This window comes from Lates calcarifer, linkage group LG16_LG22 (genome assembly GCF_001640805.2).
Source record: "Lates calcarifer isolate ASB-BC8 linkage group LG16_LG22, TLL_Latcal_v3, whole genome shotgun sequence".
Taxonomy (NCBI): domain Eukaryota; kingdom Metazoa; phylum Chordata; class Actinopteri; family Centropomidae; genus Lates; species Lates calcarifer.
The window spans coordinates 7,090,435-7,112,762 of NC_066848.1; the positions used below are offsets into that span (position 1 = coordinate 7,090,435).

The 22,328-nt window shown below is 38.7% G+C and overlaps 2 protein-coding genes across 8 annotated transcripts in view; one reads left to right on the top strand and one right to left on the bottom strand.

Moving 5' to 3' along the window:
* The window catches only part of mcph1 (microcephalin 1), a 28,640-nt gene that overhangs the window by 5,547 nt on the left and 765 nt on the right, over nt 1–22,328 (bottom strand). For 5 of the 7 annotated variants that reach the window (XM_018688254.2, XM_018688249.2, XM_018688250.2 and 2 more), the window contains 13 exons: nt 22,099–22,313; nt 21,724–21,785; nt 21,530–21,621; nt 21,306–21,424; nt 21,111–21,195; nt 20,573–20,684; nt 20,360–20,491; nt 20,173–20,253; nt 18,192–19,358; nt 16,799–16,914; nt 14,036–14,073; nt 13,744–13,906; nt 13,576–13,653 (listed from right to left, as the gene is read on the bottom strand). In XM_018688254.2, coding sequence (XP_018543770.1) covers nt 13,576–13,653; nt 13,744–13,906; nt 14,036–14,073; nt 16,799–16,914; nt 18,192–19,358; nt 20,173–20,253; nt 20,360–20,491; nt 20,573–20,684; nt 21,111–21,195; nt 21,306–21,424; nt 21,530–21,621; nt 21,724–21,757 — 2,217 coding nt within the window. In that variant the 5' untranslated portion in view covers nt 21,758–21,785; nt 22,099–22,313. Of the gene's footprint in view, nt 1–11,515; nt 13,311–13,575; nt 13,654–13,743; nt 13,907–14,035; nt 14,074–16,798; nt 16,915–18,191; nt 19,359–20,172; nt 20,254–20,359; nt 20,492–20,572; nt 20,685–21,110; nt 21,196–21,305; nt 21,425–21,529; nt 21,622–21,723; nt 21,786–22,098; nt 22,314–22,328 lie in introns of those variants that run through there. The other 2 variants (XM_018688255.2, XM_018688251.2) reach the window with 2 other exon arrangements.
* angpt2a (angiopoietin 2a) lies at nt 62–12,493 on the top strand. The gene is made up of 9 exons (XM_018688256.2): nt 62–823; nt 4,069–4,224; nt 5,511–5,632; nt 5,769–6,007; nt 6,597–6,724; nt 7,217–7,318; nt 8,041–8,207; nt 9,481–9,611; nt 11,210–12,493. Exons 1-9 carry the CDS (start codon nt 560–562, stop codon nt 11,380–11,382), a joined length of 1,482 nt encoding a protein of 493 aa, XP_018543772.1. The 5' UTR covers nt 62–559; the 3' UTR covers nt 11,383–12,493.

Sequence of the window (22,328 nt, forward strand, 5' to 3'; positions counted from 1 at the left end):
TAGACCGGGAAACATTCCTCAATGAATGGGATGGACACGGCTACTATCAGAGTGTCCTGAAGGTGGACAGCTGCATCCTGAGTAGCTGTTCGACTACAGCAGAAAAAAACATGTGGGTATTGTAGAGGATATAGTGAAAGATGTGTAGTTTGTGCATCTGCTCCTCTGTGTTGTTCAGTCAGTGTGTACTCAAAGGGATCTCCACTTCACTGCTCTTCACAGTGACTGGCCACAGCAAGGGGGGGAGTGGTTAAAAAAAAATCACAGCTAGCTAATCAGAGGGGCTGTGGGCAGCTCAAACAAGTGGCTAGAGTTTTGATGAAAGGCGAACACATGCAGTCTGGCACCGGTAACCTACGGGAATAAAACACTACCTCCAATTCCTGATGGCCTTTTCTCCTCCTACCACTGAGAGGTAATAAAAGGACTCTGCAGAACCTCAAGAGGATTGTTTACACTTGGATGCTGTTGGAGAAAGACGCACAATCACTGAGAGATTGAGGAAAACCTGAAGTTCCAACTGTGCTACATTTATTTTTTTTAGCTTAATAACTCTACCATGAAGATGCTGAATGTGGACTTGCTAGTTTTAAGTTTCTGCCTTGGTCTAGGGACAGGATACAGTGCTGCTGGTAAGAGACAATATCAGATCCAAAACGGCCCATGTAGCTACACCTTTCTGCTGCCAGAGCAGGAAAACTGCCAAACCCAGAGCAACAGCTACAACTACCAAAAGGATGGACCCATGGACAACGACGAGTCGGCTCAGAGGCTGGAACAACTGGAGATCACCATGGAGAACAACACACAATGGCTGCTTAAGGTAAAGTTGAAACATATCTAACACAACAAACTCTGATACTAACGACTGCCTTTATTACAGTGATGTGAGACTTAGTGGAAAAAGAAAAAAGTTTGTTTGGGTGTCTGAGAAAGATGCTGACAAAATGTGCTGAAGAACTGAAAGAGCCTCCACACAGGTGTCAGAGGAAGGATTCTCACTTCCACTCATGTTTTCAGTGCGAAAGAGGGTAGGAGTTTTAGAGAAAACCAAACACCTAAAATGGATTGTGCAAGTAACTTGATTACGGACTGATTTTACTCTAAACTCTCCTGGAAGTACCTAATTAACTTCTGCAGGTGAAACAGACAAATTTTTGCATCTAGAATGACAAGAAACCTTTTCTTACAATTCACAAAGACTCTGAGATAGCTGTTTTCATGTGATTGGCTGATACTAAACACTTTTGTTAACTGCAATGCTGACACGAGTGACACTTGACCAATACCATAAAATAAAAGTGATAAAACTGCTCCACTGAACAAAAGACATGAGACATTACATCAACAAGAAAAACAGAACAAGAGTTTTCATCTATTTTGAGAGAGCAAAGGTGGAAACAAACAGTCTGTGATGCGCTTTTATTCAGTACAAAAGGACAAAAAGGCTTTGACGACTAACAAAAACTCAGCACAGGTGTCCTCTCGAGAGATGCATGCCTTCCTTTCAGTTTGCTGAGCCATTACTTGTGCAGGAGAAAGAAGTGAACTTCTTCTATTCTAGTTCCCTCTCTTCACCCACTTCAGAGTGTGATTAACGATCAGACCTATAAAAGATGAGCCGGACAAGACGAGAACACCTCACAGCTTGATCACACCCGTTCCCATCTTGTAACATTAAAACAAGCTCTCCCCCGTTCCACAGGGGAGCTCAGAGGGCACTCGTCTTTGATGTTTGTCAGGATCTAGACGTCGCTATTCAGTAACTACACACACATAGACAAAAACTCACATGCTGCCTCAGTTATCAAAGGCTGTTGACAACACAAGCAAACATTTAACAAAGCCAAAAAGCACATCTGATATAGTGACAGGTTGCATATGTCTTATACAGAAAGCATTGCTGATTAATAATGTCACCAAGGCTGTAGCTGTGCCTGTATCAGTATGCTTCATCTATTTCACATCATTCTGCATAAATCCAGGGGGACTCCAGTACCTTCTTCTGCTCTGTGACTGCAAATTAATTTGCACTTGAGAAGATAAATATGGGAGCAGAAATCACGGCTAAGGTGTGAAGACTAATTGTTAAATTTCATAACACAAATGTTCCCTCCTGAAATAAATGTGATATTGAGTCATGAAGAACAGATTTGTAAGAACACAATACTCACACTTTACAGCACCCAAGTAAAACACAGATTCTCACTATTAAATATTATGCTTTACTGTGGCTCTGCATAACCAAAGGGGAAGCATTGGACGCAATGGTCTTAGCAACCCAGAAAAATTATGTGAAAAAGACTCATTTAGCCTCGTAAGCTGTTGAGTGTGGCAGAGAGGTGAGGTGCTCCTTAACCTGTCATCACAGACAAAATAAGAGAGCCACATTTCTCTTACAGCTCAAAAGACTAAAGACTATCACCAGTTGTGATTTACATACTTAAAATCATCAGAGTACAGTCACTTAATTCCTGAAATTCCTATTTACACTGCACCAGCTGAAGACGGCTGAGGAAGACAATTTGCTGTTACGCTCGCATGTGAATGAGGAACACAGTCATTCTTCATTGACGCCTTTGAGGCACACGGAGTAAACAACTGATTAGATCGTTGAGTGTCAATGGGACATCCTGCCAACAATTCAAATGAAAAACTTCCACCTAGCACACATCTCTGTGTGTATTCAAGAACATAGACTGGAAAAAGAAAGAAAGGAAGACAAACAAAATCAGCACTAATTGCAGCTATTAGTTGTATTTGCCATGTGAAAAATAATAACAATAAAAATTGGATGTTTGGAGCCACATTACTGACTGATGAGTAAACAACACAAGTGATTGTGCAAACTTACTGTAGATGACAAAGACACTTTCCAGTTGTACACAAGTCACACCGTCATGAAGGATGTAACTCCTCACTCAACACTTCCATCCTGTTTACGAGTCGTGTGACCTGATTGGACACTCAGGAACACAGCGCAGGAAATAGCTTAATGATTGGTGTTGGTCTAAATCTGGCAATACTGTAAGGTACAAATCTCGTAAAGATGAAACACTGACCACCCCACCACCACCCCCCGCTCTGAGCCATTGTATTATTACTGTGATTAAGAGGCTTAATATTTGATAAGGGAAGTCAGAACTTTTATATCATCTTGAGACAGTTTATTAATTTATAGTGTCATTACTTTGCTCTGAAAATATTTCCATATTTTGACCTTTAGGACAAACACTCACATGTAAATGACTTTCCTGTTTCAGCTGAAGGAGGCTTTTAAATATTAGACAGCGTATAATGAAAAAATTTGAAATACCTACATGGGGCAATTCTGTTAAATTCTATCCTCAGGGCTCTTCTTAAATAACTTTATTTCACTCTGGCACAGCACCATTATCCTATTTTCAAAAATGGGGTGCATATTATTACTCAATTTTAGCATGCAAAAATATACAAAATATAAAATTAATACAGATTTTTGAAATTAATAACATCATTGCCAGGGCATTTTGGCAAAACCTCTGCAGTCCTTATCTGATGTTAAAGTCAGAGAGAAGTGAAACTGTTGAACTATTCCAACAAAACCACATGGTTTATAAAGTTAGTGTTAAAAGCAGGGAGCAAAATAATACAAGAATAAAATATAATAAAATATAATTCCCACTATGTGCTGTCAAGAGAGGTTTTTAAGTTTCAATATAAGAAATTGTGAACCTATGTATTTCTTAAATAGCTCTCCTGTAAGACAACAGCTTTTCAACCAACAATAATACACAGTATGTCCATTACAAAGCTGGGTAGCTGTCCATACTTCAGTGACGCTCTTATGACAATGGCATTAACTACTCCAGACTCAGCGAACAAAGACCACAAAATGAATGTTAGTCCCTGAACCAACAAGAAGAGAGAACAAGTAAGAATGATTTCTCTCTCATCAACTACAAATTAGACTGCTCAAGAACTTGAATGTAATGCAGCACTTGCACATGCACAACAACAAAATCACTGACACTAATTGCAAAATCTTACAAACTGTCTAAAGCCTATTGTGTTTCTTCTGTGTTGCAGCTTGAGAGCTACATACAGGACAGCATGAAGCAGGACATGGTCCAAATCCAACAGACAGCTGTACACAACCACACCGCCACCATGATTGAAATCGGGACAAATCTGCTGAGTCAAACTGCCGAGCAAACAAGGAAACTGACCAATGTGGAGGCACAGGTGAGGCTGTGCTTTCAGTCATTTCCTAACATACAGAAATGTAACATGCAGAAAAGTCATGCAATACATTACATACAACAATTTGCACCTGTCTCTAAATAAGTACAACAGATTTCTCAGCAGAATAATGTGGTTGCTCAACACCATGGTCTATGGTAAACCGCATTAAATAATGTCACTTCAGAACGTTAAAAAATAAGCAGGGGGAAAAAACAGGCATGACTGCGTCAGTTTATTATTGTGGCTACACGTCAATGACCTTATGTGAGCCAACTGTACAGCATTTCCTGTTATTAGCACACTCGTATTCCCACAGAAAGGGTCTATCAGTTTGTCACAATCAGACATCCGTCTGTTCAAAGACATCAACAGCTCCATTGGAGACACATAGCTAGGATCCATGTAAACAACCTGCTTTTTGCTGAGTTCAGTTCCTCCAAAATGGGAAATCAGAGGCCAGGTCCCCAACCCCAGAGTTTAGTTCAATACATCTGTCTGTGAAAATACGTGGATTTTGAAAGTTTCCCCTTGTTCAGGTACGTCTGCTGTATTGGAATTTAGTTGTTCTTTCCTGTCATGCTTTTCCATTTTGCGAACGGCTGTTTGTTCACTCCAGAAGTGCAAACTGGGCGTGTGCTGTGCTTGATCCACTAATGCAAGAAAAAATGACAAACTGCCTGTTGAACAAATATTTTTGGATTTGTATTCTAATTTGCATACTAAACTTTGTTGAGTTTATTAGGTACACCTAGATAACACTGCAATGCATTTTAATACAACAGTCTTGTGATAAAATCTCCTTCATGAAGGTTATTTTTATTCAGATTTTTATAAATGTGCTGATTAAACTTAATGATTGTTGTGCTGTATAGCATTATACAGAGGTGTTTCTGTTATTTACAGCCTCCAAAATTATGACACAGTTGAATGAACACCTCTCTGAAACAGTTTCAACAAAAAGGTAAACATTATAATCTCCATAAAGGAAGATTTCAAACTGTACTTAATAAACTGCCAATTAATCTAAATTAAATATTAAAAATGGGAAAAGTCAGATGCAACTGTATCATTTCTAATTAATATATTTCTCTGCTCGCAGTATATCAGTGTTTCATTAGAATAAATCCTGTCTCTGTGAGTTAAATTTAGGACCATGCTGTGTAGTGTCGGGAAGCAAATGGCATTACTAAAGGACCTTCAGGCCTTTTTGAAGCTAATGTGAAACATTTGCCTTGAGAGTTTACAACTCTGGTACATACCTGAACTTGGACTTATTTTATTTGTAGGTAATTCATCATACAACTCGACTTGAGCGCCGGCTTCTTGAGAATTCTTTGTCAACAAACAAGTTGGAAAAACAACTTATTGTCCAAACAAATGAAATCAACAAGCTGAGTGACAAAAACAGGTGAGAAAATCAATTGCATGGCAAAAAGAATTTCAGGGTCACTTACAGTACAAACTGTACCAACAATACAGTACTGTATCAATGTGCAAAGCACAGATAAAGATCACTGTTGAATTTGCGGTCTGCTTTTCTTCAGCTTCCTGGAGAAAAAGGTGGAGGAGATGGAGGAGCAGAGGCAGGTGGAGCTGAAGATGCTTCGAGAAGAAAAGGAGCAGCTCCAGACTCTGATACTGAGGCAGACCGCCATCATAGGCGAGCTAGAGCAGCAGCTGCTTAAAGTCTCCTCCAACAACACTGTCCTACAGCATCAACAGCAGGAGCTGCTGGACACTGTGAACAACCTCATTCAAACCATCTCTGTTGGCTCAGCTCAAGGTGAGTCAACACTTCAGGTCATCATAACCTCTTTATTATCAGTGAAAGGCAGACTCAGTATGCACTTTAAGCATCATATTAGTACACCAACAGTATTGTAGGTAGCCACTGGAACTTCTGAGGGGCTGACATTTTTATGAAAAATGCTTATTCACTCCGATGAAGCTATATCTAGCTTAGCTTAGCATTGAACAGCGCCAGCTTACCCAGGGGTATGTGATGGGCTACTTCTTGGCTGGGAACTGTAACTTCCTGGAGGCTCCAGGCTGATTGCCTGCCAACTGCTCAGAGCCAAGAAATAGTGAATTGTTTTATTTTGGACACAGCCAGGCCAGCTGTTTACCCACTTCAAGTCTTTACGGTAAATGATCGAGTGGTATAATTCTTCGGAGTTTGGCCAATGCATTCAGAGTTTTCAAGGCCATAAAGTGGTCATGGCATACTTGAGCACACAGAGGACCTACCTTGCTGCAACAGTCACACTAAAGAAGTAAATATTACCTTTATGTCATTAGACAATGTGAACTCCTCAAGGGAGGACATTTGAATTCTGTGCTTTCAATTTAACAAGGCTGATTTTCCTCTGTAGAGACCAAAACGGTCATGATGCAGGACACTCCAACCACATTCATGGATTGTGCTGCTGTCTACAAGTCAGGAAACACCAAAAGTGGAGTCTACACCCTCACATTACCCAACACTACAACAGAGGTTAAGGTAAGCCTGTTTAACTGTCTAAGTAAATATATGCACTCAGATCAGCTTAAGCTGGAATAAGTTCAATAACCCAGAGGTGAAGAAGAGGACTTGTTTTACTGGATCGTAGAAAACAAATCAGCATGTACATGTGTATGTGCACACAATGCCATGGCAGGGCACATATACATGCACAAAGGCATGCATTGACCAACCCACACTTACACAATCTTGTAAAAAAAATACTGCATGCTGCTGAATGAAGAGATCAGTAAACAGTGTTGTGTTCGAGGGCGGGGTAGTTCAATTAAAATGCTCTCAGACTTCCATTAATGATGTGCATGCTTGAGCTAAAACTGTGATCTCCTTAGATACTTTTCAATGATTAAGACTTAGACTTCAATTCTGTCCCTGCAGCTTAAAAGTTATTTTGACAAAATGAACGTGAATTCTTTACGGAGCCTTGATTTTGAATTATTAATTACACCAACTCCTTTTTCCTTGTGTTTCAAGGCTTTCTGTGACATGGTGACAGAAGGAGGTGGCTGGACAGTCCTACAAAAACGCTTTGACGGCCGTGTTGACTTTCACCGCACGTGGCAAGAGTACAAAAAGGTAAAACTATCAAGAGGAAATTCTTCCCTTAAAAAAAAAAAAAATCCTAGGCTACCAATTTCATTCCAAACGCACAAGACAGTGGCCAGATTTAGTTTTGGTCTCCTAGATGCAAACTGCAGCCACTAACATAGAGATCCTAAGCGATCACCATCTGCTATTCATCAAAGAAATGCTTACAGCCCGCTCCCCTTCCACCATTTTGAAACCACAATAAATTTAGCTATTTACCATTTTTCAAATACCACATTCAATCACAGCATATTTAATACTTCTGTCCATGCATCTGAGGCTGTGCTTATAATCCAAGAATGACTTCTAAAAATAGTGCCCAGCATTACCAATGCCAAGCAGGAAATAAATGGTCCAACACCATGCCAAAATGAATCTCAAGTCCAATCTCAAGTCCCCACAGAGCAATCTTTACAGAAGAAAGCATTCCCTTGCAGTTGAAAACTGCAAACTCTCATATTAATATCTATTTGTAAATGTGAAAATTTGTGATTGATTTGTTTAGTTGCTTGAAGTATTTTGAGTATTCTGATGAAATACGTCAGTCATATCCCAGAGAAAAAACAACAACTTTCAGTGAAAAGCCAAGAAATGAACAGCACATGGTGATCCTCTGTCTGTTTGCTGTTTTGTTAATGGAAAAGGTAATCTACATGGCTCTACTGCAGGGGTACAACAAGGTTTAATTACATTTCTTTCATGTCTTTCAGGGGTTCGGAGAACCTTCAGGTGAATTCTGGTTGGGAAATGAATTTGTCTCTAGACTGACAAGTCAACAGTCCTACAAGCTAAGGATCCAGCTGAGTGACTGGGAAGGAAACTCTGGATTTTCACAATATGATCAGTTTTCTCTTGACAGTGAAGCACAAAATTACAGGTATATCGTACTGGACAACATCTAAGAAATTTCCCCCGAGTAATTAATGTGTCATAGAAAAGTTGCCCATTACTAAACATTTAATTTTAATTAATTTTTGCTTTGAGCTGAAATTTCACAGCTCATGTAGCTCAAGTTATTGAGGACCCACCAGCAAATATTACTGCTTCTGTCTTAAAACAGTGCTTTTGAAGTTGCCTCTCCTGAATGCATAACAAAAACGGTTCCCAGTTTTCAGCCGAGGAGCAGAACTAAAGTGCACCCTCAAAACTTAAAGCTTTGCAGTTTTTTATGAAGAAATTAACGACTATGTTAATGACAAAATTCAGAAGCTATACTCCATGAAACAAGGTGTATTCTCCACTACTCATCAATTGACTGTGAAGATGAGATCATGTTCGGGCATGATTTTCCACTGAATTTGCTCTGGTTGTCAACTCCCAGCAGTGACATGCCAGAAGGCTTGATTCTACAGTCCTCTATACTTTATTCTGAGACACACCGAGTGTCCTTGAATCATACAATAAATATATTTATCTCCTGAAAACCACTTTTCTGGAGAGAAACTGGCTCATGATCATAACTTATGACCCACTGCTTCTATTTACAAGCACAGCAAATTATGTAGACATTTCTGATGGTCCTCTGGTTTGTGCTGTATAAGACTACTCACTTCCTGACACTGATGTACTGGCATGAGCCCAAAGAAAATGTAATAAAACTGGTCAGTATTTGAAAAATAGGAAATACATAAAATGTCTTGGATTTCTAACATTCAGTCTGCACCTCTTGCTAATAACACAACCTTCAGAAGTTTTTTCTGAGCCTAAGCTGATGTCAGGAGTGGAATGGATACCTCCTTTCTATTTGACAAACAGACCTTGAAATGCTCCAATTCAACACAGTTCTATTCAGGTCTTAAGTCTACTTCATTATGACCAATTTGGTCCTAAGTTACTTGGCTCAGCAACTTATAACTCCTACAAAAAAGCTACTCAAATAGCATTACACAAATCATTTGCCAAATAAAATAAAAGTAGCATGACAAAATATGAAATCATAAAGCTGGTTGTTAAATTCACAAACAGCAGCAAAAATAAACAAAAGTTAAGGGAGCACACACTTAATCCTTATGCTAAAACCCATTTTAGATCCAGTAGCAGTGAAGCTACGGCCAAACAACTATATGATTGAGCTGGACGCTGCCTTTTGAGGAACAGCACTCACGAACTTCCTCCTCCTCTTCCTTTATTTTTCCTTTTCCATTCTACAGGATACACCTTAAAGGCTACAGTGGAACAGCAGGCAAAATAAGCAGCATCGGGCAGCCAGGAAGTGATTTCAGTACAAAGGATGCAGACAATGACAAATGTGTTTGCAAATGTTCACAACTGACAACAGGGGGTAAGAAGCACACTTTTGTAAATAACTTGTTAGTCAGGAAAATACAAAAATCACATTAATTTGTGATGGGCACTCGCTGTGGGACAAATTCCCACCCGCCCAAATCTTGGCACTTCCCCCAAAAATCTTCAAGGGCATTTTAAGGGTGCCCTTACTTTTGTGGCCAGGTCAAAGAGCACAATTAGCTCAGAGTTAATCACTGATCAACTCATTGGGGAATTCAGCCCCTACAATGGCTGACATTAATAGCCTGGGAACAGAGCTTGAAGGTCCTCCCCCATTCCCTTGAAAGTGACTCCGCTGCCAGAAGTTTGTCTCCCTCTGTATTGGGGTCTGCCAAGTGAGCATGAAAGCATGAAAATGCTAACCCTATCCCTTTTTTCCCATGAGGCGTCTGAGTCTTACAGGAGACTCAATATGCACATTATGCACAATTGTGACTGACTGGCACTGACCCAGTGACAAGAGTACAATATGAAGTTGCCTGTTTTGAATGAACAAAAATTTGAATGAATGTAATAAATCTGTATATAAATGGAAGCTGAAAACTTATTAGATACACCTCTCAGGGTAATACTGTTCAATACAACACATCCATTAACTATGGTTCCAAGTTACAACAATTTTACATATCTTTCATGGCTCCAGTGGGAGCTGCACAAAATCTGATAAATGTCTTCAAAAGATGTCACTGGCATCAGTATTGTTTAGGACTGAAGATACAGATAGATTTGAAAATAGATAAGTGTAAGATAAGTGATAAGGGTTTAGATCTATGTTGCACACTCCTTATTCCTGCTTGAGACTAGCTGCTCAAGGCTACATTAGCCACTATGAGCATAACATACCCAATACTCCAACCAAAAATGTCAGTGGTTGATTTGCATTGTGGGTAATGTAGGCACCAGGTTTTGACAAGGAAGAAGAATGTGTAAAATGGATATCTATGGCTCTGCTGCACCAGTTTTGAGTGACAATGTTACAGCAGTGCAATTCTAAATATTAAAAAATAACTATAGACGATGAATCATTTCCTGTCTGATAGAGATTTGACAATAAGCTGTAGAGAGGACTATTTATTGGGTCATACTAAATTGCATTAAATTGTTTAGACATACCTTATAAACACACTGATCTTAAACAAAAAGCGGATGTATGTCGATGATAAGTGACAATCCACCACCATGTAAGAGCAGTAGCAATTATACTGTCACAGCTAATTGTGGTGAAAAGCCTGCCTCGACACCATGACATGACAGAAGAATGTACTGCCACTTCAGCTATAAGTGCACCACAGTTGTTGCAAGTGTGTTAATACTATTCATTCCATAAAAACCATATAATCATTACTATAGCTTGAAAAATCTGAGTCAATGCTCTTTTGCTCTCTGAAATCTCAGCTTTCTCTAGTCATTTAATATAGGGTAGATCAGCTTGTTAACCTCATGTTGAATCATGTCTCATGCAAAATCTTCAAGTTGCTATGTTATACTATATAAAGAACAGCAATCACCATTCATCTTCTACACAGAGCTGTATGCATTATCCTTCTTTACAACATTACAATGAAATTAATAATGTCTGTTTTGATGTTCTAGGTTGGTGGTTTGATGCCTGTGGTCCGTCCAATCTGAATGGGATGTATTACCAACAAGGCCAAAACTCAAATCGCTTCAATGGAATCAAATGGTACTACTGGAAAGGCTCGGGCTATTCACTGAAGTCCACCACAATGATGATCAGACCAGCAGACTTCACAGGTTCCCTATGAACTGTCATTCTCAAATTAAACAAAGTGGGAAGGAAACTCTGCCTGACAAACAGTAACAAACAACAAAACCAAAAATAAAAATTCTCAAGGGAGCCAAAGCACCTGATATTTTACATACCTTTGAAAATACATATTTTGGGCATGTTTATATGTTTAATAATTTGAATCAAATGGGTTGTTGCAAAAACTTGTGAAATATGGACTGACAAATATCTATACTGAAAATACTTTGCCAGTGGTATGTATAGATAACTACAGATATAATACTTACATTGAGTGTAACAGCTAGCTAACCAAACAGGAGGGACCAGAGTAAAATGTGACACTGATTCATTTAATTTTTTTGAATGATTTTATTATAGTTTAAGCAGCCATTTAACTATGTTTTGAATAATAGCTGTCTATGTAATTTTAAGAAAGAGACTATGGTACAACATGCAGACAAACAACTGGCTCAAAATGATTGTTGTGTTCTGAAAAATGTTCTGTTGAATACCTAAAATGTAAATGCAAATGTAAAAATGCCACAGAAAATATTTCTCTTGGGACCGTTTTTCTCCAGAGAATGTATGTACATTTGTTGTTTAATTTATATGTAGATTTTAAAGTTGATATTTAACATTATTATATGTGATAGAGATTTGTTAGACAGATCTGCCTCCTAGTTCCCAGCTAATTAATAATTTCATTGCACATAAACTTGGAGGATATATTTTAATATAATTATGCAGTTTACCTTCCCACATGCTCATACATGTTGATGATCTCTTTGCAGTCGTTTGGGACTTTTTTTATTATTTATGCAACATTTCTTTTGAAGCTACAACAATGAAAAGTAGCACAAGCGAGGAAGGAATTTCTCACCACTGGCTTAAGGTTTTGTAAGAGTGTTTGACTGTAATACTCTACGAGCTGTTATATACCTAAAGTTGAATATTAAACACAACCACAAGGCAAAGAACTTAAGACATACTGTAAGCCTTAGTCCAATAGTCCTGTTCTGCACTATAACAATGAACAGTCTTGTGAATGCACAATTATCAGACTACCACAACTTCTTCAGCAATGTTTTATCATTTCTTCTTTAAAATAAAAATTTTCCAAAATTCAATTTTTGTTGTTCATTTTCTTTTTAAGGTTACTAATCACACTTAAACTAAGGATTTCAAATTTACCTCCCACATCCTCAGAAGACATATGTATAGATACATGTACTATGGCTTGTGGATAAAACAGTATATTTAACTTTAAACTGCAATATTGATATATGTAGTGACATAAAATTTGGGGGAAAGTGAGACTGCTTATGGGCAAAATAACCAGATATACTGTAACAGATTAATAGAAAAACCTGTAAACCCAATACAGCCATAAAGCTGCCCTGATCATTGATTTGTAACATTTCCTATAATGTTCTAATGCAGAGATATTAAAGGGAGAGTTAAAGTAGAGCCTCACACATTGGCCTCATGTGACACGTATGCGTCAGTGTTTTAATCTTACTACGAGCTTATGGTTAGCATGGTTATTTGAGTAGTGTGAGCGAATATGCAAGAGATGTAAAATTCACTGTGAAAACGGTCTTTTTAAACAATGCTATTAAAATCAGTTTCTATCATCAACCTTGATAATAGCTGAAGGCAACACCACTGCGCTCCACAGGGCACAGGATCTGAATAAAAAATAGGGAGGCATGTGGTTTGCCAATTGCTGGATGCATCCATAAGAGTAAAGGAATGGTAAAAGGCCTTAAGGACATAAAAATATTTTGTCTGTCACAACAAAAGCCATCACACAGTTTCAAGAGGAAATGTGTTGACATTTGTCACCATCAAGACCCCATGTCTTCCCTCACAGTGGCAGGAGAGGACAGTGATTCATGAATGACGAGTTCAGGAAGAGGCAACATCCACATTTCACACAGGATGCTTCAGGAAACACAAGCGGATTGAAAATAGATGACTAGCAATAAAAATTAGCAGGTTTCCGTCTGACTTCCTCGGCTTTGGTTTTACAATGCTCTATTAGTTTTGAGTGTGAAAAAAGATTATTTACATGGATATGCTTAGATATATACAGAAGAAAATAACCATGAATGTAATGGTTTACAAGGTTTACAGTGAAGGTTGATGCTGGCAGCATCTGTGTTGTGGACACTTTTACTAATATTACTAGATTAGTACTGGTACTCACCTGTGCTGCTGGAAAGTGGTCTGAAAGTTCATATGGTTCCTCTGGAATCCACTGCCTTTGCTCCAAACACCAGAGAATCTACTCAGGGAAAAACAAAAGACAGATGATGACTTCATCATCAGTATTAAATAATATGTAAAGGCTTCTAAACATTAATAAATGACATACCCATTCAAAAGAGAGGATCCAGCAGCCACGAGCTATGCCCAACAGAATATTGAGAGTCCGCCGGTGACCCCCAGACACCACATGGGTTGTGCTCTCACAAACCCGGTCAACGATTGAAAAACCACCCAGTGCTTTCACCACCTGAACCACTGTGTGCTGTTTCCTTCAAGAGGCAAATAAAGTAGAAGGCATCCAAAATGAACAAATAAATAAGATATCTTTTTTACCAACAAGCTCACAAATGCAATGAAAGTTATCTTAAAGCAAAGTTATAAATGTCTGAGGTACTTACTCAGTGGGCATGCTTGTCATCACCAATGTTCTCATAGCCTGAAACAATGACAAGCACACAAAACTTATGACAGGGGTTAAAAATGTTTTCTTTACCAGATTTCTATTTTCTTAAATGATCCTGGACAGTTAAATTAATAATGTGTGAACAAATGTAATTCAGAAAAAAATTGACAATTGAAGCAAGAAGACAACAAATGAAACACGCACAAGTTCTTGAAGATGAATAAGTATAAGTCTGTGTTCAAATCTTTATGTTTTGTCACAATATCCATATTTTTGGCAAACAAATATATGTGGACAAGCTATAAAGTGTCAATAAAAGTACATATCAATTTTTCTTTCTTGGCTTGTGTTAGGAGCAAAAATCACAGAAATCTTTGAGCTCCATGTAGAACAAATCTATGCTCGAGTAGCCAAGATAATACAGTATCTATACGTTTTAAAAATGGCTTAAAGACCTTTTCTGAGCACAAAAATTATGATCATTCAACAGCCAGACAGGCCGTGCACTTTCAACAACACTGACAGATAAATAGTTGCATGGAGACCGAAAAGGAAATCAAACACCAAGGTCATGAGTCGAGAAAACATATTCAGAGCCACTGAAACGGAACTGTAAATTTGTAATCTGACGACTGTGGTCCATCCAGCTACGTACTTTGGCTCCCGTACAGCAAGCTATCATCAACACAAACACCTGAGCAGCAGTTGCAAACACGACCACCAGGCCTGTCCTCCAGCTGGAAGTCAGAGGTTAAGGCCTGCTGAACATACCGGTGCCAAAACGGTCTACCAACCCCGCCACTACCAGTCAAGCATCCCATTATCCCTGATAAGCAAGTTGGGAAGTCACAGACTTAATGACAGTCATCCAATCACTGCTACTCCTCGGTCATCCTGACAGAGGGAAAATGTTTTGATACTCCAATTTGTCAATGATCCAGGACAGGGTTATCTTCTGCTAACACTACAGAATGTCCAAAATTGACTAAAAGAGCTGCTCATTTTGAGGCCTTTCACTAAGTCTAAAAACTCAAAACGCGGGAAGCTATTCCCTGAAGATTCCTCAAAGGGGACTTTGGCTTATCTTATGCAGTGGACATGTTTTGGCAGTGGCACAAGAAAACAGGCACTGAAGAATGAGTTGAACATAATGAGCCCCCGACAAAGAGCTGGTGTGAACTGCAGCGGGGCCTCCGAGCACAAATGAAGGAAATTCTTCACTGTATGACTACGTCTCCTTGATGGCTACTATTTTGTGCCCACTGAAAATGACGTTATCCAGAAAGTCAAAGAGAGATGAGGATCCTGGGTCTCTGCAACAGTGGAGATCAAATGGAGCTTTGAGAGACGATCACAAATAACAGTTACAGAGAGTAGAAATGCCAGATTACCACTTGTCACAACTAAAGAATACCTTGCCAGACAGACGGAGCAAGCATTTTAAAAGCACCTTTATGCTTTATGGTAGAACTGACAGTGGAGAGGTGACTGGGAATGAGGAGAGAGATGGGGAATGACATGCAACAAAGACTTCCAGTTTTAGTGCTTTAGCTACCCTGAAAGATGCTGTAATGACAGCAAGAAAAGAGAGGAATCATGAGGGAAAAAAAAGACAAATGTCATGTGACAAATCTGTATTGGATTTGAAGCAAAGATGGCTGGGTTATATAGTACGTGCTTCCAGATCACTAGACCACTAGTGGACCCAACCTAAATTCATCACTGAGCATTTGTAATCTGTTAATATTTGCTTACAGCTATATTTAACAGCAGAAGCAAATCTGCACTGTCTGTACCCAAAGTCAAGCAACATGAAATTTATCATGGTTTACCATCTGCACTTCAAAGATTGGTGAGCCACGCAGGTGTGAGTTTCAAGTTCTCATTACAGACAACTGTGTTTACCAGTACTGCCTAAATTTGAAAACCATATTTGTATATTAATCTGTTACAACAATCTTTATAGAACCAAGAGAACAAGTACAACATCTTTGTAATCAGGCTACAATAAAGTCAACCCATAACAGATCCCTGGGGGGGGACATGACGTCACTTTTTGCTTTTTTCAGCCACAGCTTGTTGAGGTTACCAGTGTAACGAAAACAGAGCCCAGGTGCATTTCACAAGCAAGGAAGTTGTACGCTACTATCACGGAGGCAAAACACAGGAAACCCTCAGGACCAGACAGAACCTCTTGGCTAGATGCGTCAAAACGCCTACAGCCATGGAAGTGTATGACCTTATGGAGGAAATACTTAAAAAGAATTACACATACACACACACACACACACAAACACCTAATGTTTAGTTTACTCCATAAACTTCCTATATTACGGACAACCATGAACATCAGGGGTTTGTCATATTCTGCAGCTGCTGTAGTTTTGGAAGATAGATGAACTCTCTCAAAGTCAACTGCATGCACTCTACCAGACACCAAAGCAGTGTGGACAAATAAGTTTATTTTAGATTAGTTATTAATTCATTAAAGATACTGCAAAAATACAGCAATATCTTTAATGAAACCAAAGGCATCCCACTGGTGACTTAATACTCGTAACATCCTGTTTTTGCAGCCCCATTCCAATTTTTTCCCACAACACTGTAGGAAATGTACCATCAAGGTGCAGTTTTGGGGGAAACTTTCTAATTCAGTGCAAAAGAAATCTTCAAATTCAATCATCATAATCAACAGGAAATGATACAATCGTAGTTTGAGTCAGTTAGACGTTTAAAAACAACCATTGTGTCTTCTTACCTTTGTTTTGTTGACCATTTTCTGAAGACTCAAGCTGACTTGCTTATTGTGATTTTCTTCGTCTTCAGAGGGGAGCTCTGTTAAACCAGCTGCAACTGTACATTCATTTCCTCTACCTACATTTGGAAACAAGAAAAACAATTGAAAACAGTGTGGGGCGGTGTCACTCAAGCTATCATACAGCAGGCACTGTGTGTGTGTATGGGTGTGTATTTATGTTTGCTCATCTCTGCTCTGTTACACAGAGCTGAAAACCTATATTAAATTGTACATTGCAACAACACTTTTAAACTGATGAATACAGCCTCACCACTACTACATGAGTAACAGATTAATTTCAGGTTATTACAATCTAAATAATCTCAAATTAATCATTCAAGAATAAGTTCAATTAGATATAAACGCAGATATTCTCAGACCTTTTGAGCACGGCACTGAAAACTGCTACTTTGCTCAAATAAGTCTTTTAATACAGATTAACTTCATTGAACTTATTAATGTTTTCTGATACTGTAAGATTAGTTTATATCAGAAATGTTTTTAAACAGTAAAGTTGGCTTTGGAAACAGATGCTGATTTTCCACCTGAAACTTTGTTCAGTTTCAAAACTACTCAGGACCTTGGGGGGGGTGGTCAGGCTTCAGCATGTGTTGAGCCAGATGCAAGGTACGCCCTGGACAGGTCGCCAGTCTATCACATGCTGACAGACCAGAAAAACGCACACCTACAGGCAAACAGATCTTCCAATTTTTATATTCATCTGTGCTGTCACTACAAGAGTTGCTAAATGGTGTTTCATTGTTTTGTAACAGTGACAATAAAGATCTATTCTATCTATTCACCTAACTTGCATGTCTTTGTATCGTGGAAGAAAACCAATAACCCAAAGAAACATGTGGAGAATAGATCTCAAATCGTATCAAAAAATATATATATATGTATATATACACATGCAAATGTATTATTATATGTGTACTTATAGTTGAAATGTATGAGGAAGAGTAAATTATGAATTAGGCCTTTAAAGGACAAACACACATACAGAATATTAAAAGAATATTCATATGAAAAGGCCTCATGTAATTACGTCAGTTATTTCTTTATTCTTTATGTGACATCCTGAAATAAAAATTCGTCTTGAGAAAATCACGTACTGATGCGAATAAAGCAGTCCATTAAAGAGTAATTACGTGTCAAACCTTTTGAAACCGAAAACATGACCCAGAGATTAAAGACATCGTTACAAACCTCTACCACTGTGACAGTTTAAACAACATTAGCAATACTTTTGTTTTGTTCAGTTCATCATAATGAAGGTAATAGAGGAAATGTGAGTATTGGGTTCATGGTTATTGATGGGCATGTTTTTAACTCTGGCAGCCTTATTACTCACTTTCCAAAGTGTGAGAGAGGGCACTGACATCAGAGTTTTTCTGCAGTTCCAATGCTGCGTTATCCTCCGTTAACACTGTTGGTTGTACTGATGCAGATGCTCTTCTCTGTTTTACTGCATCACTTGCAGTTGTACTGGTGCTTATGAACGGCAAGGTGCTCTGTCTTTGCCTTTTAGCCACAAGTGCTACACTGGCACTTGTATTATCTAATGGAGGCAGAGATTCTTTAACATCCTGTTGCAGATGATGACTGCTTGCATCAGACTGCTGACTCTGATTTTTGCCAGTTTGACTTTCTTCCACTTTCCTCTTCTTTTTACTGCTATTTTCAGATCCACTGATTTCACTTCTCCTTTGTTTTCTCTTCTTTGGGACAGGGTCCAACTCAAAAGGAATGTCTTCTTCCACAGGTAGATTAGACAAGAGAGGTCTTTTTGATCTCTGGCGGTGATTAGCTGGGGAGAAATAGTCCTCAAACACATTATCATCTCCATCAGTGGAAGCTGTGGCAACACTCTGAGATTCACTAGACAGAGCGAAAGATCGTACCAAGGCAGAAAATGATTGTCTGGCTAGTTTAGGTGTTTTCTGTTCCATTTTCTGTAATGAAGCAGCAGTTTCTTTTGACTGTTCAACTGCAGCATCACCTGGCACTGCTGGTGACAAGAGACAGCTAGAAGAATTCACATCATCAGGGCAAATACTGGTCTTAGTCTCTGTAAAAGATTTAGTTTTCATCTTTTGTTTTCCCTTTTCAGATTTGTTAGGTGTTGAGATAGATGATTTTATCTGTGATCGCCTTTTTTCTTTACGATAGTTCTTGCTGTTGTCAGGTCTCATATCCTGGCAACTACTTTCTAATAAATCTACAGATTTGTGTGTCTCTGCTAGCTTTTTTTTGACCGAAGTCCTTGACTTTGACTTTTTTTGCCTATTCCCTTCTTTATCTTCTTCTTTGTCCACCAAGTCAGGACATTTCAATGGAGTTGAAATCCTTTTTGGCACATCATGGCAGGGTGACAGCCAGGGCTTTTCTGAGCCTTTCCTGTGTCGTTTTCCAAGATGGCCATGGTCAGTAACATCAACTTGTGTTCTCCCTTCTTCTTTATCAGGTGAGCAGCCAGGTTCAGCAACAGAAGCACTGGAATCATCATCAGACTGATCATCTATATTGGAGAGAGAATGATGATAATTTTGGTAATGGTTTTTATGCATTTATCAACAACATTTGGTGGCTTTTGTTTCCCAGTGTGTTTAGCTGGGTTTGCAATAGCACTCACTGACCCTACTACATAAAGCCATGAGCAACTGCTCGCGCTTCACAAGCTTCACACATCTAGCGTGTACACTACTTGCCCACTGTGAAATGGTGTTAAGCAGAAGTAAACAAAGGGCAGTAGAAAAGAACTGCACATGTAGCAAGTTAAAGAGACCAGGATATTTTTCTTAGCAGCTGTCAGAGCAAATGAGGTCAAAACACAAGTAAACACTGCACATTCAGAAGCTGACTCCAATGGGATGCCAGTGTTGCTCTGTGTCTGCCAGTTGTTGTTAATATCTCTCTAGTAGCTGAATTCTTTTAATGCAGCTTTAAAACAGTTAGATGCCACAGACACATAAAAGAGTATCTTTTTAAGCAAACACTGACAAACAGAAGAAGTATTCATTGTAGCTTTATGCTTACCAAACTATGACTTCGTTACTATCTTTAACAATTTGATACTAGAGGTAATTATTAGGTACTAAAAAACTTTCTTGGACTCTAACACATGGGTTCATCTGGCTTAATCTTGTTTACCTGTCAGCTAAAACTTTAACCATTCAATAGACATCCTCATATCATATTAATTATTGTGTGTATGTGTGCATGTATGTGTTACATATATAGAAATCAAATACGGTATCAGGATTGAATTTGGGAGTAGGGAAATACAACTTTCCATTGATCTGTAACAAGACGATCACACTTAATTTTCTTACACATTAATTTGAGGATGGTTGGTGTACTCCCAAGAGAAGGTTTCAGCCCAGTGGGTGAGCGGGATTCAGCCATTTGTGAAGCTGAAAGACAGCGACATTTGCGTGAATTGGTTGCCATTTCCAAAGTGGTAACGTTTTTTTATGGCCCTATCAGTTCATCAGTCTTTACACCTGCTGCTGCACATACCTGTGGGTGAGAGATTTTCCCGTTTCTCTCTCATGTCTTTCAAACGCTGTGCCATATAATCCGATCTTTTCAACGCAGGGCTATAGACTATTCCACTCTCTTCGTCAATTATGATAGGCGACACATCTGTAACTGTGTAAAAATAATTGTAAGATGGCAAACTACATCCTTTGCTCTTGAGTTAACATTTCCAAAATGGTAATAAGCTTTTACCCAGAGGTTGTTTTGGAACCAGGTCTTTCATCATTTTGTCTAATTTCTTCTTCATGCGCCTGTCATTTTCAGGTGTCCTCTCTGGGGAATCTTTTGGCTGCATGCACCGATGCTATGTGAATCAAACACAAAAAATGTTTTAAATAGGAAATAAATAAATACACATTTTGAATACCGTCAGGGTCATAATTGCAATGTCAATTAAAAGGGCTTCAACATTAACACTAGGACTAACTAGGGAGTTTCAGTCAAGAGGTGGCACAACCATAAGAGGTAATAATTACAAGGAGCCAAATGCATGTGTGTAATAAATCTAAAGGTGATATACAGAAAATACAGGTAAGCATTGGTGCTTGTATCAAAGCTTCTGGTTTTACTGCCACATAATGTTGAGGTTGAACAGCTCACAAACTCATATTTAATAATGCCCTTTAGTAATGCCCTTGGCTTGACAAATAGTGGCCCAACACTAATTTACAATGGCAGGTTAAACTGTGAAACTAACATTAACATCACATGTAAATCTGACTCAACTCACTTTTTTGTTCTTCAACACAGGATTGCTTTCATCATTTAAGGCTGGGTACAACTCCTCATCCACACGCACACCATCATCGTAACATCTGGACATCATTTCACCAAAAATAAGCCACATCAGGAGACTCAAGTAATGATACCCAACAGCAATGAAAAAAAATCGTAGAATTGTTGAAAAAGTAAACAACTCTCTTACCTGCCTACCCAGAGAACAGAGACGAGCCTGACACCACTTTTCTTGGCTTTTTTCCATGTAGCCGAATGGCCATTGTTGAAGACTACATGTGTGACTTGTTTATTGAATGTTTTTGATACCTGTAAAAGAAACAGCAAATTTAGGTTTTGCAAAAAATACATATCTGCTGTCAGTAAATGGCTTACAACATAGTACAAATGTGCTTATGTGCCCTGTGGTCTCACCTGAGCTCCCATTTCTTGCAGCTGTTGAATGAATGGTTTTGAATAGTTTGCGGTTTTGTCTGATGACCACACATCAACATAGGCAACGACATCTGCAGACACATTGAACAGAATTATGAAATAACCATATGAAAACCATATGAAACTAATTCAGCCTGAAATAACAGCAGTAAAACTAAGATGATGTGCAGTACCTTTAAGAACTGAACAGCTGTCGCTTGTGGTCATTACTGGCCTCTTAAGCACCAAGACTGACCTGCACAAAAATAATGAAGGCATTTTTGGAAACAAATGATCAGTTTTCACAATCCACAGAAATTTTACTGACAGTCCTTGGTCCACCATGTCCACCAATCAGGAACAATGACGGAAATTTTTTTTTATCGGAAAGTCAAGTCAAAATCAAAGCTGTAAAGTCCTGTAGTACAGTACTGTAGCAGTGCAGCTACAGTACTGTAAGATTCAAAAGATTCAAAAATAATGCCAAAACAGTTGAACAGTTTTTTATTTAACAACCCTTAGCCTTTAAAACAGCACCAGTTCTCCTAGCAGTTTTTCAAAGTACTTGCCAGGCAGGTTGTTCCGATTATTTTGGAGAACTTGCCACAGTGTTTCTGTGGATTTAGACTGTCTCTGTTTCTTCTGTCTCTTCATGTGATCCCAGATTGCTGTTGAGAACAGGGGTCTGTGGAGGCTAGACCATCTCTTGCAGGACTCCTTGTTCTTTTTGTCTCTGAGGCTAGCTCTTTATGAGTCTGGCTGTATGTTTCGACTTGCTGTCATGCTGCAGAATAGATTT

Excerpts from the sequence above, each read along its gene's own strand:
- angpt2a (XM_018688256.2), top strand. The coding sequence starts at position 560 with ATGAAGATGCTGAATGTGGACTTGCTAGTTTTAAGTTTCTGCCTTGGT. Across the intron at positions 824-4,068 it reads ACACACAATGGCTGCTTAAG|CTTGAGAGCTACATACAGGA; the intron begins GTAAAGTTGAAA and ends TCTGTGTTGCAG. Across the intron at positions 8,208-9,480 it reads AGTGAAGCACAAAATTACAG|GATACACCTTAAAGGCTACA; the intron begins GTATATCGTACT and ends TCCATTCTACAG.